Genomic DNA, 15,907 nt, shown 5'->3' with positions numbered 1-15,907 from the left:
GGGGGTGTCTTGGCACCATTATGGTTTATTGTTCACGTTGTAGTACTGTTTTAAATTGGTATGTCATTGGAAAGAGGTGAATCAAGCTATTTCTGGGCGATTGTTTGTTAGATTGTTGCAACCAAAAAACAAAAACAGCTTGTTTAGACAGTATTTCCTTTTAAATTGAACTCTGGGGGGTGGGGGGGGTCCTCCATTGCAGTGGGGTTGCCCCTACATTGCAAGTGTTAAATGCTCATTTTTGTCTAGGATACTGGGAAAAGCAACTTTTCTTGATGCCTACTCCGTCAAGGGTGTTAAAGGGGTGCCCGCAGCTTCTCCCCAATGCTGTGGGGGTCGCAGCAGGTCCTCTTGACATAAAGTACAAACAGTTTATAGCCCGTCACTGAATTTGAGGATGCTGAAGGGCAGTCAAAGTCAATGTATAGGGGAGCACCAGCTGGCAAAAGGTGGTAATCGAACTTCTTTTTTTATTTTTTTTCCTCCAGTAGCCTAGGCTTAAAATGAGCATTAAACCTTTGCAGTATGAGGTCAGCCACACTGCAAGGGAGATCGGCTTTAAGATCTATATTTTGTACCCCAGGCTGGAATGCAAAGCTGCTTTAAAAAGACTGGTATTGAGTCCGTTCCATTTCAGTTATTTTTTTAATTTGAGTCAGTTTTTTCATGAAATTTTTTCCCCATTTTTATATAAAGAAAAGACCGTTTTAAATATTTTTCCCCAAGAAAAACAAACTACTGTCTGCACTTCCAAGGCTTCAGCAAAGCTTGTTAAATGATATGTAAATGCTGAAAGAATGATGCTCTTTAAACTAACATTTCGAAGCTTAAAAGATTAAACGGTACCAGTTGATATGGTTGTGAGTTGCTAAGAAAATGCAGACCTTAATGCACTGATCATTGCTTCAGAACTAGCAGTGCAACCCAAAGAGGATTTAATTTCACTGATCAAATGGAGGAAACTCTTAGGATCACTGGTGTAATATTTAAAATGTTGTTGCTGGAACTGTACCTAGAGTCCCTGACAAAAATAATCCAGGATTATTCATTGCGATCTGTAACCTACTGAACTTCATTCATAAAACAGAGCTAAGAGCAGTGAATGAAAAGGATTACATGTGAAATGACACCAGCCAGTGTTCTTTCTAAGAGTTTAAGATTGAAAAATGATCTGCACATGTGTTTATTTGTAGTTTTTGTTTCATTTGGAATTCTTTAGTTCATTGTTGGACTGTATGTGATTGTTCCAGTGCAGACTTTACAAAATTGAATCTTTAGACGTAGCATACACTTTCAGTTTTTAACAGCATTGTAATAGCTTTACAAACGATAACTATTTTTATCAATCCTATGTAAAACTTATTTGAAAATTTCCTTCATGTTGTGAGTGCAGCTTGTCTACTTGCCATCTTATTCAACAACTTCCTGGATTCCCTGCATGCTTTGTGGCTTCTCTGCTCATTTCTTTATTTTCTTTCTTTATTTTTTTTTACTTTTAATTTGTAGGAATACATATTCAATGGTATCTTGCTGCTTTTTAAAGCAGAACTTATCAATAGCAGTTTGATAATTAATGCTCTTTAACAAAAGAACATACATTTTACATTAATTATGCTACCAAAATCTGTGTGTGCTGTAAATTGCCTCCAGCTTTGCTCCTGTTTTTTCTTGCCAGAGGCTGGCATTTTGTTGAAGCCCAGAGCAGTCACTTCCTTAGTGAGAACTCTCTTCCTCTTCTTGGTCTCAAAAACTGTCACTTTTTTGTAATTAAAATGTGTTAATTTCCATCCTTGACTATAGTATGTCTTGGCTTGGCTAGACCCTAGTCTTGCAAGTTTAAATCCACCTATACATGGATCAAAAGTCAGCTGGTTCAGCAGGTCCAGCGATCCATGTATAGGCAGCCTGGATGTACACATGTCGCTCTATTGATTGACTTGTGTACACTTGGCCTGTTGAGTTTTTCCCAAACAATTAGTGCCGCCAGCAGCACTAATCTTTGCCGTGGAAGGAAGGAAAATTGCATAATCTATGGGCATCCTAACTTTTGTGTCTTTTGGCAGCAGAATTTGTCCTGTCGCCACTCCTGCTTTTCCTTTTTCTCCCTCCCTAAGACTACTTTCACACTAAAGCGCCGGTCATTTTTGCGGTGCTTTTTGCGTGCTTGCGGGCCGTTTTTGATCTGTGTTTTACTTGGCCTTCTTTCATTAATGCACACACATTTGTGCCGAGTGTCTTTTGCTTTGTTTCAGCACACTTATCACTTTGTGCTTTTACTCCTCACAATTCAATACAAGTTGTGTTTTGTTTCCTTCATATACATTCTGCTCTGCAGGTATTATTTTTCTATCATTCTACTTCATGGGGTGAGTTACCCTATGGGGTGAGTTACCCTATTCTTTCATTATCTGACTGCTTGGTTTGGCTCTTCTGCTAGCCAAGTATTTTTTAGCAAGCTGCATTGCTTATGCCTAGTACACACAATGGGAAAATTGGACGGATCGTACAATAATCTGGTTAGTACTCAGCTTTCAAGAGCCGATCATAACAGTTCATGCTAAATTTTCCAACGAGACCAGCACAAAAACAATTCTCATACAATAAAGGAACAAACCATTTACACGTAGTCAGTATAGTATTTGTACAAAAAAGTTTGACCAAGACCATGCATGCTTGGAAATGAAAGAATACATTACATCACTTCCGAAGCTGTATTCTGTCATACGAGAATTTTCGTTGAGACTAGCATGCAAAAAAAATGGACGTTAATTTGTCCAATATTCTCATCGCGTGTACTAGGCATCAGGTTTTGGTGGCTTAGTACCAAGTTGCTTTTTTGATTTGCTGGTGACCTTTGACATTTTTAGTGTGGTTCTTTTTTTGTTTTGTTTTTTTGTTTGGTACTCTAGGGATGGTTGCGGGTTTGTTCGTTTTTACAATATACCTGTGTCTTGATAAAGACGTCATAACATCAGTATGTTGAAGTCTGTGATTTTTACATTTCAAGACCCTTGAGTGCCTCCCCCCCATGTGATAAGTTCCTGTGCTAGGTGTTTTTATGTATACTATGATGATGATGATGATATAACTTTACAAATTTTATTTGTTTTCCAGTTTAAAATTCTAAATGTACCACTGTCCTCCCAACTGGCTGCAAATCATCACAACCAACAGCAAGCAGAGCAAGAGGAAAGGATGAGGATGAAAAAGCTCACTTTGGACATTAATGAACGTCAAGAACAGGAGGATTACCAGGGTAATAATAATGTCATTTCTTGTTATGCTCCCCTCATATTATTACACACAGACATGCATTGTATTCTTATCGCTTTTGTTATCCAGCTTTTAAAAGTCTCAGCCCCATAACCCCTCCCCTTCAAGGTATTGAATTCAGTAACTTATGCCATATTTCTGCTGTCTAAAACCTATACACACTGGGGGGGCCTTTGGATTCTAAAGAAAATCATGCTTTACAGTTTTGCATATAGAAGCACTTTTCATGCAAAAAAAGTAGTTGACATTAAAACCGACCAAAAGTCTAATATTGACCACCACTGCTCTATATTAAACATGAAAACCCTCTTTACCCCTAAATACATATATTAATCATGCAGTACCAGACAGGCAACTAATTCATACACCATGGGTTATATTGGCTTGAACCTTTCCGGTAATTGGACACCGGCAAGCTTTTAAGGACAGATCCCCTAGAGCGCCTCCCATATAACCCTGCCTGTCTTTCTGGGAGTCATTTTTTTTCTGCCAATGTCTGAGGTGATGGACCTTTTCATGCAGGGGAAATTCTAACCATCATGGTCTGCTAATGCCTAATCAGAAGCAGTGTATCTGAATCAGTGCAACCTTGCTTAAACATTAGGAGCCTTAACATGACCCCACACTGTGAGGACGCCCTGTAATGTTGGTTCAGGCACTGAATCATGTGTGAAGTTGCTGACCTTGGCACTTGGTGAAGTGTGCTCAATTAGCCGCAGGGTGCTATACAGGTCCAGGATTGTGGTCCATTGCTACAGAATCTAGTCCCCAAAGACCCCTTCAGGCTTTATATCCCTAAAGCCTAGACTTTATATACAGGCCTGCATCGAACCTTTAAGACAGGGTCAAGGCCTGTATCTCTGACTGTTGCTATGTAAAACAGGTTGTGTCTGGAATATATTCACTTCGCAGTGCAAAATTTTCAAACTTGTCACTAAAATTCGACTCGGGTGGATAACTAGGTGGTACATCACACTACTAGTTGCAAATTTTTTCTGCCACTTCTTCATAGAACCCTTCTAAGGTACTCGGATATTTCTTCCCACCCTTTTGCCTGGAGGAAGTTCTTTCTCTAAGGGACAACTGAGATCCAAGAAAAATCCTACAGCTGGATTTGCCCTGGATCTACCCATGCTCCTATCCATTCAAACAAGAACTTCCCTATCCTGGTGGATCACCACTTCAAACAGTGGGAACATTTTTCCTTCCCTTCAATTGGAAAATTCTTACAACAGATGCATGTCTTTCGATCTTTGATAGTTCAAGGAATCTTCTTGGAGCTCAGGGTTATCAGGTTGCCCTCCAACACTGGACCTCTCTTCTAAAGGAAAACCCAATTTAGGCACAGTCGGATAATACCAACTCAATGGCATATATCAACCATCAAGGGGACACAAGGAGCCTGGCTGCCTTGAGGAAAACAAACCAAATTCTATCATAGTCAAAAATTCACTGCCCACCATTTCTACCAATATCCAGATGTGTTCAACCTGATGTACCAGAAATGGGGCGCTCCAGATGTGGACGTCCTTGCCTCCAGGTACAACAAACTACCTCTGTAGCCAGAACCAGGGATCCCCTAGCTCTGATCTTAAATTCTCTATTTAACCTCTAGTCTCAGTTCAGAGTAATCTATGCCTTCCCTCCACTAAGCAATGTTCCTCCCCTGCTGCACAAAATTGAGCAGAGGAGAGGAAGACGTGGGGTAGATGTATTAAAATGGGTGCATTTTAGAATCTGTTGCCGCTTTGCTTGGTAGCCAATCAGCTTTTAACTAGCTTGTTCAATAAAAGTGGATGTAAACCCACTCTCATAATTTCTAAATTACTTCCATAGTGCTGATCTATAAGGATATACATGACTCCTGTATGTATCCTTACTTGTCAAATGTCTCCCCTTTAGCTGTTTGAAACCTTACAATTCCCCCGGATTGTGTGGGCAGGTCTGTTGTCCAGGGCTCGGTGCGTGGAGTCGTTATGTTCCAGGCATCAATATTTCTTACACTGAACTTCTGCTGGTCTCGTGGATTATGCCCCATGATCACTAACATCCAGTAAAAGCCCAGGAAAGTCACCACATGACTAAAGCATGCCCAATCGTGCTGAGGTGTGGAGCAGCCAATCCTGGGAGAGCTGCAGAAGAAACGGGGGGAGATGTACACAGAATGCCTCCCACACTAGTGAATGAGATAAGGAATCACCTGACACTCACAGCAAGGGGGAAGGACACCTATTTCTCTGTGTCTGTTTTTATCTTAGAATCCAGCTCAGAGCTGGATTAACTCTTTGTGGCAAGACTGGGCGGCGATAAAATGACACCCTCTGCTGTAACAGATATGAGTCTTAATTAAAAATAATTTTTACAAAGCTTTTCGATTGGTTTCTATGCAAAGTTGCACCAGAGATTGCACGCTCCAGTTTTATTAAATAACCCCCAGTGATTGTACTGGCATGGAACTGAGACAGAAGAGCCTGGTAAGCAGACCTACTTGGACGTCTAACAGACACTCACTGGCCTCTTCGCAACAGGCCAGATCTGCTATCTGAAGGCTCTTTATTCAACCCTGCTTCATTGTCTGGCTTTAACAGCATGGCTGTTATAACTTCCGATCTTAAAGGATAGAGGGATTGCTGAGTCTGACTGTTGCCTTATTGAAAGCAAAGAAGGCCACTTCCAGGAAGATGTATTATCGTTGTGAAAATCTTACTTTGCCTGGTGTCAGTGCAGTCAATTCCGTTCTGGAGGTTGCCCTGTGCCTCTAATTTTGGCCTTTAAAACAAGTCTTGTATTCCTTCCTTCAAACAAATCTAGTCTTCCTTCAAACAAGTATTTTGTAAAACAGTACCGGACACAGGCAGAACACTACCTAAACTCTGCTTGTTATGGCGTGCGCATACGGTCGGAATTTCTGATGGGAGCTTTTCATCGGATATTCCGACCGTGTGTATGCCCCATATGACTTTTTCCGTCTGAATTTCCGACGGACTTAGAGAGCAGGTTCTCTATTTTTCCGACAGAAAAAAAATCCTATCGGAAAATCTGTTCGTCTGTATGGAATTCCAACGCACTAAAAACCATGCATGCATGCATGTTCATGCATGTTCATTGAACTTAATTTTTCTCGGCTCATCATAGTGTTGTTGTATGTCACCGCGTTCTTGACGGTCGGAATTTATGTGACTGTGTGTATGCAAGACAGCTTGAGCGGAATTCCGTCGGAAAAACCATCCGCGTTTATTCCGTCGTGTGTACAGGGCATTACTCTGCATTGTTTTCTACAAAACTGATTACTCACAGGTTGGTGTAGGGTTATAGGGGAGTCGCCCCAGCGGAGTGTGTCTTTTTTGCCCGTGTCCCATAACCTAAATGTACAGGCCTAAAACCCATGGTATATTAATAAGATGCCTGGGTCCTGTACTGAACTGCAATATATGGAATTTATGGGTAAGTCAAATTCTCCTGATCTCTAAGCCAGTGCTGGTTTTATCAAAATCGGTTCAGCTGCTCGCCCTCTTTTTTGTTTTGCTTTTGTTAATTGCAGCATTGTGTGTTGTAGAGGCATTGATTGGCTGCCTAGGTGGAGGCAGCTAACCATTGCCCGTGTCTTACAAGCAGAAGGGAAGACTGCAGTTGGTGGAACCTGAAATGGGAGGAAGGACAGCATTAAACATGGAGAGTAATCTCTCTGTACACTGTGTATATTGAATATGGCTGCCTCTGAATACAGTTTACAAATTGAATAGAATCGTTCTATTAGACAATAGTTGTCTGAGTATTCAGAGTATGTCAATAAGTAGTTGTGTGTGTTCTGTTTTGCGTACAATCTATGAAAACTGTGCATACGTGCCTAAAAGCATACCCGTTCTTTTTCAAGTTATGTCCGCAAAAAAAAAGTAATGGCTGCTCTGAACATAAATTAAGTCAACTTAATTGCTTTTTCTGGGAAGGTAAGCTGAAATGTTGCTTCTACTCAAAAAACAAGGACCATGTTCTCTGATAGACTGTTGACAGATGTTTTACAAGGTATATAGGGCAAGTCACCTAATCCTCAATGTACTTCTGCCAGTAGATTCTCTTAAACCTTGTTTTACCTCTTCTTTGGCTGGAACGGTTTAGCAACACATAACCACATTAGAAGAATGAGGAACTATTGTCTGCATAATATACACAAATGTTTCATTGTTCAGAGCCACCATTCTGCTATTTACCTATATGTTAGGGAGGTTCCTTCAGAATAGTTGTGGTAATAGATGATGTGGCACCATTGTAGCTGGACACAGACAGGATTACAATTTTTTTTTTTTTTTTTTTTGGAGTCTTCATTTTAACCCATTGCATGCAAGGAAGATTTAGGTACAGTTACGTTTCAAATCTAATTATATTAACTTCATTAAATGTAATTTTCTATTTTTTAGAACAGTAGGTAAAATTGCACATGTAGCTTTTAAAATTGTTTTTATTTAATAAAAACATTATGAATTTATTTGAATACATGTGGATGTTGCCATTACCACAATACAATAGTTTCTTCATATTGTAAAAGAAGTAAACGCATACGGTATTTAAGGGTAATGTTTTTGGTTTTATGCAGAAATGCTGCAATCTCTGGCTCAGCGTCCAGCTCCAGCAAATACTAACAGGGAGCGTCGGCCCCGGTACCAGCATCCAAAAGGGGCACCAAATGCAGATCTCATCTTCAAGACTGGCGGCAGGTGAGTGGACATATGAGTGAATGCACGTTTGTCAGTTGTTGTGCTTTTTTCTTTTTCATGATATCGGCTTGGATTTTTTTATTTTATTTCTGCTTAATTCTATAATGGTGCTGGCTTAATCTATATCATACTAGCTGATGTCCTACCTTTCTGCTTCTATTAGTGCACTGTAACTCGGGATAAGACAGAGGGCCTGATCGGTTGCTAAGATAGAGGTATGAGTGGAAAGGAAGACAACAGTGAAAGAAAAGGTTGACCTTGTCAACACAAGGTCATTTATACACAATGGAAACCCTGTAAGAGAGGAGGCAATGTACACTTTTTGGCAGCCTTCATGCAAAAAAAAAAACTGCTGCTTTGCTTCTCACTGGCCGCTGCAGATTTTCGACCTTTCTGTGTAGGTTAAATACCTGCTTTTCTCACCACATGCTGTAGTTCCTTCTGCCTGTTTACACATCCTATAGTGACACAACAGCCATTGAGAGAACTAGAAAGGCAAGTATATTATCTTAAGGTTTACTTAGTGACAGAGTCACTTTTAAAGGACAAACTTAGCGTATCACTCCCATCCATCTCTAGCCCTCTAAATACATTAACTGAAACTAAACTGCTTACCTACCACTACTCTCTCCATGTCTACAGCCCAGGTGATAAAATCTCTTGGACGTGCGGTTGTGAAATTATGAAATATTTTGCTACATTTCTTTGGTAAAAAATATCCCAAATCGGTGTATAATAATCTGTCTGACAGTTTATAGCGTCTCCAAACTATATGATGTGTGTGTGTGTGTGTGTGTGTGTGTGTGTGTGTGTGTGTGTGTGTATATATATATATATATATGTATATATATATATATATATATATTTATTTATTTATTTTATTTATTTATTTATTTATTTATTTATTTATTTGAACACTTTATAATTTCTGATGTACAGACTGCCTATCTCATTCTTGAGGCCTTAAAATGCCAGGACGGTCCAAATACCTCTCCAAATTACCCCTTTTTAGAAAGTAGATTTGTCCAATGTATTTAGTAAGAGGCATAGTGAGTAATTTTTTTTAATTTTTTTTTTTTTTTTTTTAAAGTTGTAATTTTTTTGTTACAATTTTTTGGGAAAATTACGAATTTTTTTTATTGCATACTTTCAGAGCAGTACAGTGACATCATATGACTAGTGTGGCGGTGATTGGGGATGATGACTGGTGGCAGTATATAAAAAAAATATACTATATGTACACTGTACTGCTCTGGGGAGGTGATCAGATTTTTTATTTCAGTTTTTGTTTGCTTATTGCATTGATGATCACCTTTTTATAAGCGGCATCCATTCATGTGCCATTATGAAAGCTGTGGTTGGCTACAGTTAGGTGTGTGTGTGTGTGTGTGTGTGTGTGTAATATATAATTATCACTATTTGGACACAGGCACAATTTTCATACTTTTGGCTCGGTATGCCACCAGAATAAAAAAAATCGAAACAATCCAAATGAATTCGAAGTGCAGACTTTTCAGCTTTAATTCAAGTGTTGAACATAAATATCAAGTACAAATTTTGGGAACCGCTACCATTTTTTTACACGGTCCCCCCATTTTCAGGGGCTTAAATGTAACTGGACAAATATAATAATGTTAAGTTTTAATATTTTGTTGAGAATCCTTTACTGGCAATGACTGCCTGAAGTCTGGAACCCATGGACCAAAGACAGGGTTTCCTCCTTTCTGATGCATTGTCAGGCTCTAACTGCAGCTGTCTTCAGTTCTTTGTGGGTCTTTCTGCCTTTAGTTTTGGCTTCTGCAAGCTCAATTGGGTTGAGATCAGGTGATTGACTCAGCCATTGCAGAATAATCCACTTATTTTCCTTCAAAAGTGCCTGGGTTACTTTTGCAGTGTGTTTTGGATCATTGTCCATCTTTACTGTGAAGGTCCGTCCAATCAACTTTGCTGCACTTGGCTTTATCTGGGCTGACAGTATATCTCTAAGCACTGCAGAATTCACCCGGCTTCCTTCTGTCACATCATCAATAAACACTAATGACCCAGTGCCACTGGAAGCCATGCATGCCAATGCCATCCCACTGCCTCCATCATGTTTTACAGATGACGTTGTGTGCTTTGGATCATGAGCTGTTCCAGTATCGAATTATAGCTTGAATATGTTTTTGGTGAATACTTGAAAAAACTAAAATTGTGCCTGTGTCCAAATATAGATGAGCCTAACTGTATCCGATGGCACAGGGCGCTGTGATTGGCCCTGTCTGTACCATGTGATCTCTGTGACCAATCGGAGATTACAATAGTACAAAATCAATGGCTATGAATAAAAGCCACTGTGTATTAATGACATGTGATCGCTGTGATTGGTCACATCGATCACATGGCACCAGAGCCGGCCCGCTACAACTCTTCCTCTGTGTCCGGTGGACAGATTGTCCTGCTGCGTGGTCCCTAGGGTCATATGACATTTACCATGGATAACCGTGCTCCTGGTGGTGGGTAAACTTGTCCTTTTTATAAGGCAATGGTGACAACATGATACATGGTAAGATATGGATTTTTTTTAAATATGGATGCCCCAGTTTTACAGTCAAAGGGACTATAAAAACTTTTAAGAATTTAAAAACTCTTCTTTCATTTCTAAGTGTGCAGAGTATCCACATTGTGTTGTTATTCTATATTCAGAGCCTTACATGCAGAGTATATATGCCTGCTACAATTTTTTCATTGGTTAAACTTCAGGTAGGATTTTAACATATACATTTTTTTATTTTTTTATTTCTCCCTATTAAACAGGAGACGTTGATTCAGTAACTAGCGCCATTCCATTGGGCCTTCTACCTGACAACATGACTAGTGGAGTCCTTCAGATATTGTGTGAGATCAGCAGCACATCGCAGCATGTTCAGAGGAGAGTTCAGGACAGTGCTGGGAGCCAGGAGGTGTAGAAACAGCAGCCTCTGCTTCTGTCTGTGTCCAGGCTGGAAGCTTCTTCTCAACAGACACACACTCGGAGTGAGCACTACTTGCTGATAAGGCATCACAGCGGCCTTACACTGGAAGAGCAGCAGGGAGACAGAAGACTTTATGTAGCAGCAGTTCAGTTCTAAATAGGAAGAGTTTCATTTTTAGTAGACCGATTGCAAACTAAGTTTTGCAAAGTGGGGAGAATTTAATGCAAACCATATACTTCCTCTGGTTGGTAGAAGCTAAAAGCTTCAATGGCAGCTGACCCACCTCACAGAGGAAATAAGGTGGAAAACCCTTCAGATTGGTGTAAGGAAAAAAACAGAAAAAATAAATTTTTGTTTACACTTAAGTTTTCTTTAGATTGCATTTATAGTTATAATGCCAGGTAAAAACATTGTTGCAGAGCTTTAGCCTTCTTGATGTAAAATCTGGCTCAAATTGCAGATTTTTTTTCTTTAGCATATAAAATAGGATAGAATTGTCTCCCATACGGATAGCGGCAGAAAGAAAAATCACCTAAAGTGTGTTTTAAACACAGCTGGCTTCGTATGCCACAGGACATGCGAAGAACGCAAGAAATACAGCAGACTGTATAAATTGTGTGTATAAATATTACGTGTGAAGGTAAAAACCCTTTTTTCTTTTTGTTGAATGGTGAATAAATGTTGCTTTTCTGTTTCTCTTTATTAGCGCAATTTCTTTTCCCCCTCCATACTGTAAATATACTACCAATACCACAGAACACACGTATGGCTATCTTTTTGTTCTTTTGTTTTTATTTTTATATATGTAAAAAAAAAATCGATTTCTTTCTTTCTTTCTTTCTTTCTTTCTTTCTTTCTTTCTTTCTTTCTTTCTTTCTTTCTTTCTTTCTTTCTTTCTTTCTTTCTTTCTTTCTTTCTTTCTTTCTTTCTTTCTTTCTTATGGCATTTTTGGCATATTTGTGCATGTTGAACAGTTGAAATAAAACAGACCTATAAAGTTGTATTTTCAACAATACTGCACGATCTTCACCAGCTCAAGAAACCTTTTGCCAGCGCTTTAATAAAGTGTTGTAAATTGTATTTGTTCATATTCACTTTATATTTGAATTGTGATTTCTTTCTCTTCTATAAAGATACATAAGAAGTCAGTAACTGCTACCTACAGGTGGATTTGGACCACTGGCAAACACATTTTTTTTTTTTTTTTTTTTTTTTTTAGGACAGATTAGAATAATGCTACTGCCAACATGTACCTAGATTTTTGCTAGTGTCTTAGAAGAATGTTTTCTCAGTTGTGCTATTAAGACTAGCCTATTTTTTCTTTTTCTTTTTTTCTTTTCCAATTCTTTTTCGGTGCCCCCACTGGCTATTGCACGAAATTACACACAGGTATTTTGTTTCATGTAATAGAGCCGACCGGCCTTAGTATATGTACTGTGTCCGGTTTGGCAAATGGTTAATGCGGAGTTTCACTCGTTTGCGGAGTTTATTGAAAGTCGGCAGCTACAAAAAGTGTAGCTGCTGACTTTTAACAGACACCTGCCCATCGATGCGGTCGCCCGAAGCCTCACTCCTTTCCGCGGCGCCGTCATTGCAAGTGTTGGCACCTGACTGTGACAGCAGAAGATTGCAGCGAGGAAGGGGGAGAGGAGCAGTCGGCAAAGGCGGCGGAAGAAGGAAGTGGGACAAAAAGGACTTGTCAAAACTAGGTACCCACTTCCCCGCCCCCAAAAAAAAAATTACATGCCAAATGTGGCATGTAAGGGGCCGAGGCATGCTTAAAGCAGAAGTTCCACTTTTGGGTGGAACTCTGCTTTAAAAGCAATGACACATTGATATAGCAGTGTACTACATGTACAACAAATAAAACTACAATCCCTTTTAAACTTAATCTTCATGTTTCGCCGTCCTGACTACTACTAAACAAAGACCAAAGAGAAGATATACTTTATCCAACTATACTGTAATCTCCGGAACAGTTTCACCTTAATCGAAAGTACTTCTTTATATGGTATGTTTTTTATCATGGCTTTTGCGTGAGCGTTGCCTATGTACTCAATTGTATTGCCGGACGTAGGCTTTCCGTAAAGAGTGGTAGCTAGCGTAAAATCAAGGAAAGTATCTTACACATTTTATATTGTATGGATTGTTCCCCAGAGCTTTCAGGAATACATTTAATTCAGTTGTGGTAACTGTGCAGATCATAAGGGGACCATCTGTGTACCTGTGCCAAGCTAGTTTGTGGCACAGGTCCATAGATGAGGCCTCATCGGAGAACACGCACACACACAATTGGATATTTCTGGTCAAAATGTGCCTAAGCAGGCTTATAATGAACTGGTTAAGTTGCCAGATGGACTTTTCCTGCTCATTTAGGAATGTGCTTATTACTCTGATGCCTTTCTCATGGGGAGTACTTGAATACAGAGCTTCTTTGTCAATGGCCACTAATGGAGCTTTTGGAGGTACCATACCCCACTAATGGTCCCTAGTGTATCCTTGATATGATGGCAGCCCTGTTGCGTATGAGGTTGAATACAAGTTGCCAAACGAGAGGCTGACTGTTTGCGACCTGGTTGTATTTTTATGGTTATACAGCTGCTCAATCACTTTTACAGGCGGTGGAAGGGGGGGGTCCCCCTTCTGGGCTGGGGAGGAGTGTTCCATGCTTTCATGATCCAGGGAACCTGGTCACCTGTAGAAAACAAGCTCCCCATCAACAACCTTCAAAGAACTTTGCCATAATGGGCCCACCTTTTGCATGGGCACCCAAATGGAATTCAGTCAAACAATGCCACAGCTTTGGGCTTGCACTAACCACCTAGGGGGGGTTTCATAAACAAAAATATTGCTTTTTGACAAACAAAAGTGCAACTTTAATGTCATTGCCCATATTACCAATATTAAGAAAAAAAATAGCCTTCGTCTTCTTCTTTTATTTTTTTCTATCAGCAGCTTGTATGATTGGGGTGATAAGAATTTGAACTTGCCTGAAATTCCATATCTTGCAGTACAGGGCATAGGCCACACTCCCTTCCATTCCTTGGTTACTCTGCATTGCTTGCTACAAACTGAGGACTAAGAGTGGGGTAGGGGAGTTGCCCAGTGGGCATGCCTCAAAAGTTTTACCAGTGTCCAATCACCTGAAGGTACAAATACTTTGTCTGTGTCCTGTATTCCAAGTTAAAGAAAGGGAAATCAAAATGGCTAATTTTTTTATTTTTATTCAATGCTTAGACAAAAAACAGTCCATTGTACTGAGGTAGGAATAAAGGTGATCCAAAAAGAGTGATGTCCTTCCCTCTACCATAAAGGGAAAACCTCAATACCCAGATGCATGCTTACCAGAGCACCTAGACCTCCTGGGATGAGGAATGTCAAATGGGCATTTTGGGAACTTATCCCTCTGAACACTCCAGCCGGTAGTCACCAGCGCTACAAACCGTGCCATGGTATTGATAACTCCAAAGATGCAATGCAAATGAAAAGCTAGTGTAAAACCTTAAGACGGATCCTTTATTAATCACTTCAGCCCCGGAAGGATTTATCCCCTTTCTGACCAGCCATTTTTTGCGATACGGCACTGCGTCGATTTAACTGGCAATTGCACGGTCGTGCAGCGTTGTGCCCAAACAAAATTGACGTCCTTTTTTCCTCACAAACTGAGTTTTCTTTTGGTGGATTTTATTATTTACATTTATAGCATTTTTATTTTATTTTTAACATTTTCTTTACTAGTAATGGCAGCGATCTTCGATTTTTATCAGGACTGCGACATTGCAGTGGACAGATCAGACACTTTTGACACATTTTTGGGAACATCGACACTTATACAGTGATCAGTACTTTAAAAATCCACTGATTACAGTGTAAATGTCACTGGCAGGGAAAGGGTTAACACCAGGGGGCGACAAATGTGTTCCCTCACTGTGTGTTCTAACTGTTGGGGGATAAGACTGACTTGGGGAGAAGACCGATCGTTGTTCCTATATACTAGGAATACACAATCTGTCTCCTCTCCCCTGACAGGACGTGGATTTCTGTTTTACACACACAAATCCCTGTTCTCGCTCTGTCAGAAAAAAATACAGCTACGCGATTTGCGCAGGAGTGCTGTTCTGCCACAGTAAAATGAGGGCAGGCAGTCGGCAAGTGGTTAAAACAAATATCTACTCGCATTCAGTTAAAATGAATGCGCATATCACAGAAGAAATACACAGTCCCGGGCCAGGAAAATGGCATCTGCTTCCGGGTGATGCAATGATGTGATCAAGCCGATCCGGCTTGCGTGTTTCGTTACTACATGACTTTGCCAGGAGGAAGTCCTGTCTTAGCGCCATTTCCTTGATAAAAAAATCAGTGTATATTATTTAGTCTGTGTGAGGGTTAGTCTACAAACTATGGTGTGTGTATATGTATGTATGTGTAGATAGTGTTTATAATCACTTTTCAGATATATATCTAAGCCTCGGTTCACACTGAATACGGCTTTGAAAACGCACTACTGCGTGTCCGACTTCATGCACAGATGTCTATGCAAGTCACACAAGAAATCGCCAAAAATAGTGTAAGAACCTTTCTATAATCCGTTCATAGGCACAAATAGGATGTAACTTGTCATATGATTTTAAACTGTCAAATCCCATGGCAAGTTGCATCGGTGTGAATAGGGGCTTAGGCTCTATTTAAAGAAAAATAAACAATACCCACTGTAAATGCTAAATGGAGAAAATAATTATATTATAATTACACACACACACACAGTAAAACCTTGGTTTGAGAGCGTCTTTGCAAGGCAAACAAAATTTCTTTATCATACACCACGGGACACAGAGCCTCCATTCATTACATAGTGGGTTGTATGGTCACCAGAGGTGATTGGACACTGGCACAACCAAATAAAGACAGTACCCCTCCCATCAGGGAAGTACCTCAGTTTTTTCGCCAGTGTCTAAGGTGTTGGAAGCG

General features: G+C 39.9%; 1 protein-coding gene across 1 annotated transcript in view; it reads left to right on the top strand.

Moving 5' to 3' along the window:
- UPF2 (UPF2 regulator of nonsense mediated mRNA decay) overlaps positions 1 to 11,641 on the top strand; it is a 102,034-nt gene extending 90,393 nt beyond the window's left edge. The window contains 3 exon segments of the mRNA XM_040343392.1: positions 3,115 to 3,256; positions 7,865 to 7,985; positions 10,782 to 11,641. Coding sequence (XP_040199326.1) covers positions 3,115 to 3,256; positions 7,865 to 7,985; positions 10,782 to 10,791 — 273 coding nt within the window. The 3' untranslated portion in view covers positions 10,792 to 11,641.
- Positions 11,642 to 15,907: the final 4,266 nt, after the last annotated feature.

Source organism: Rana temporaria, chromosome 3 (genome assembly GCF_905171775.1).
Source record: "Rana temporaria chromosome 3, aRanTem1.1, whole genome shotgun sequence".
NCBI classification, from domain to species: Eukaryota; Metazoa; Chordata; class Amphibia; order Anura; family Ranidae; genus Rana; species Rana temporaria.
Note: the sequence above shows the minus strand (reverse complement) of the source record. Positions and strands in the feature narration are given on the sequence as shown.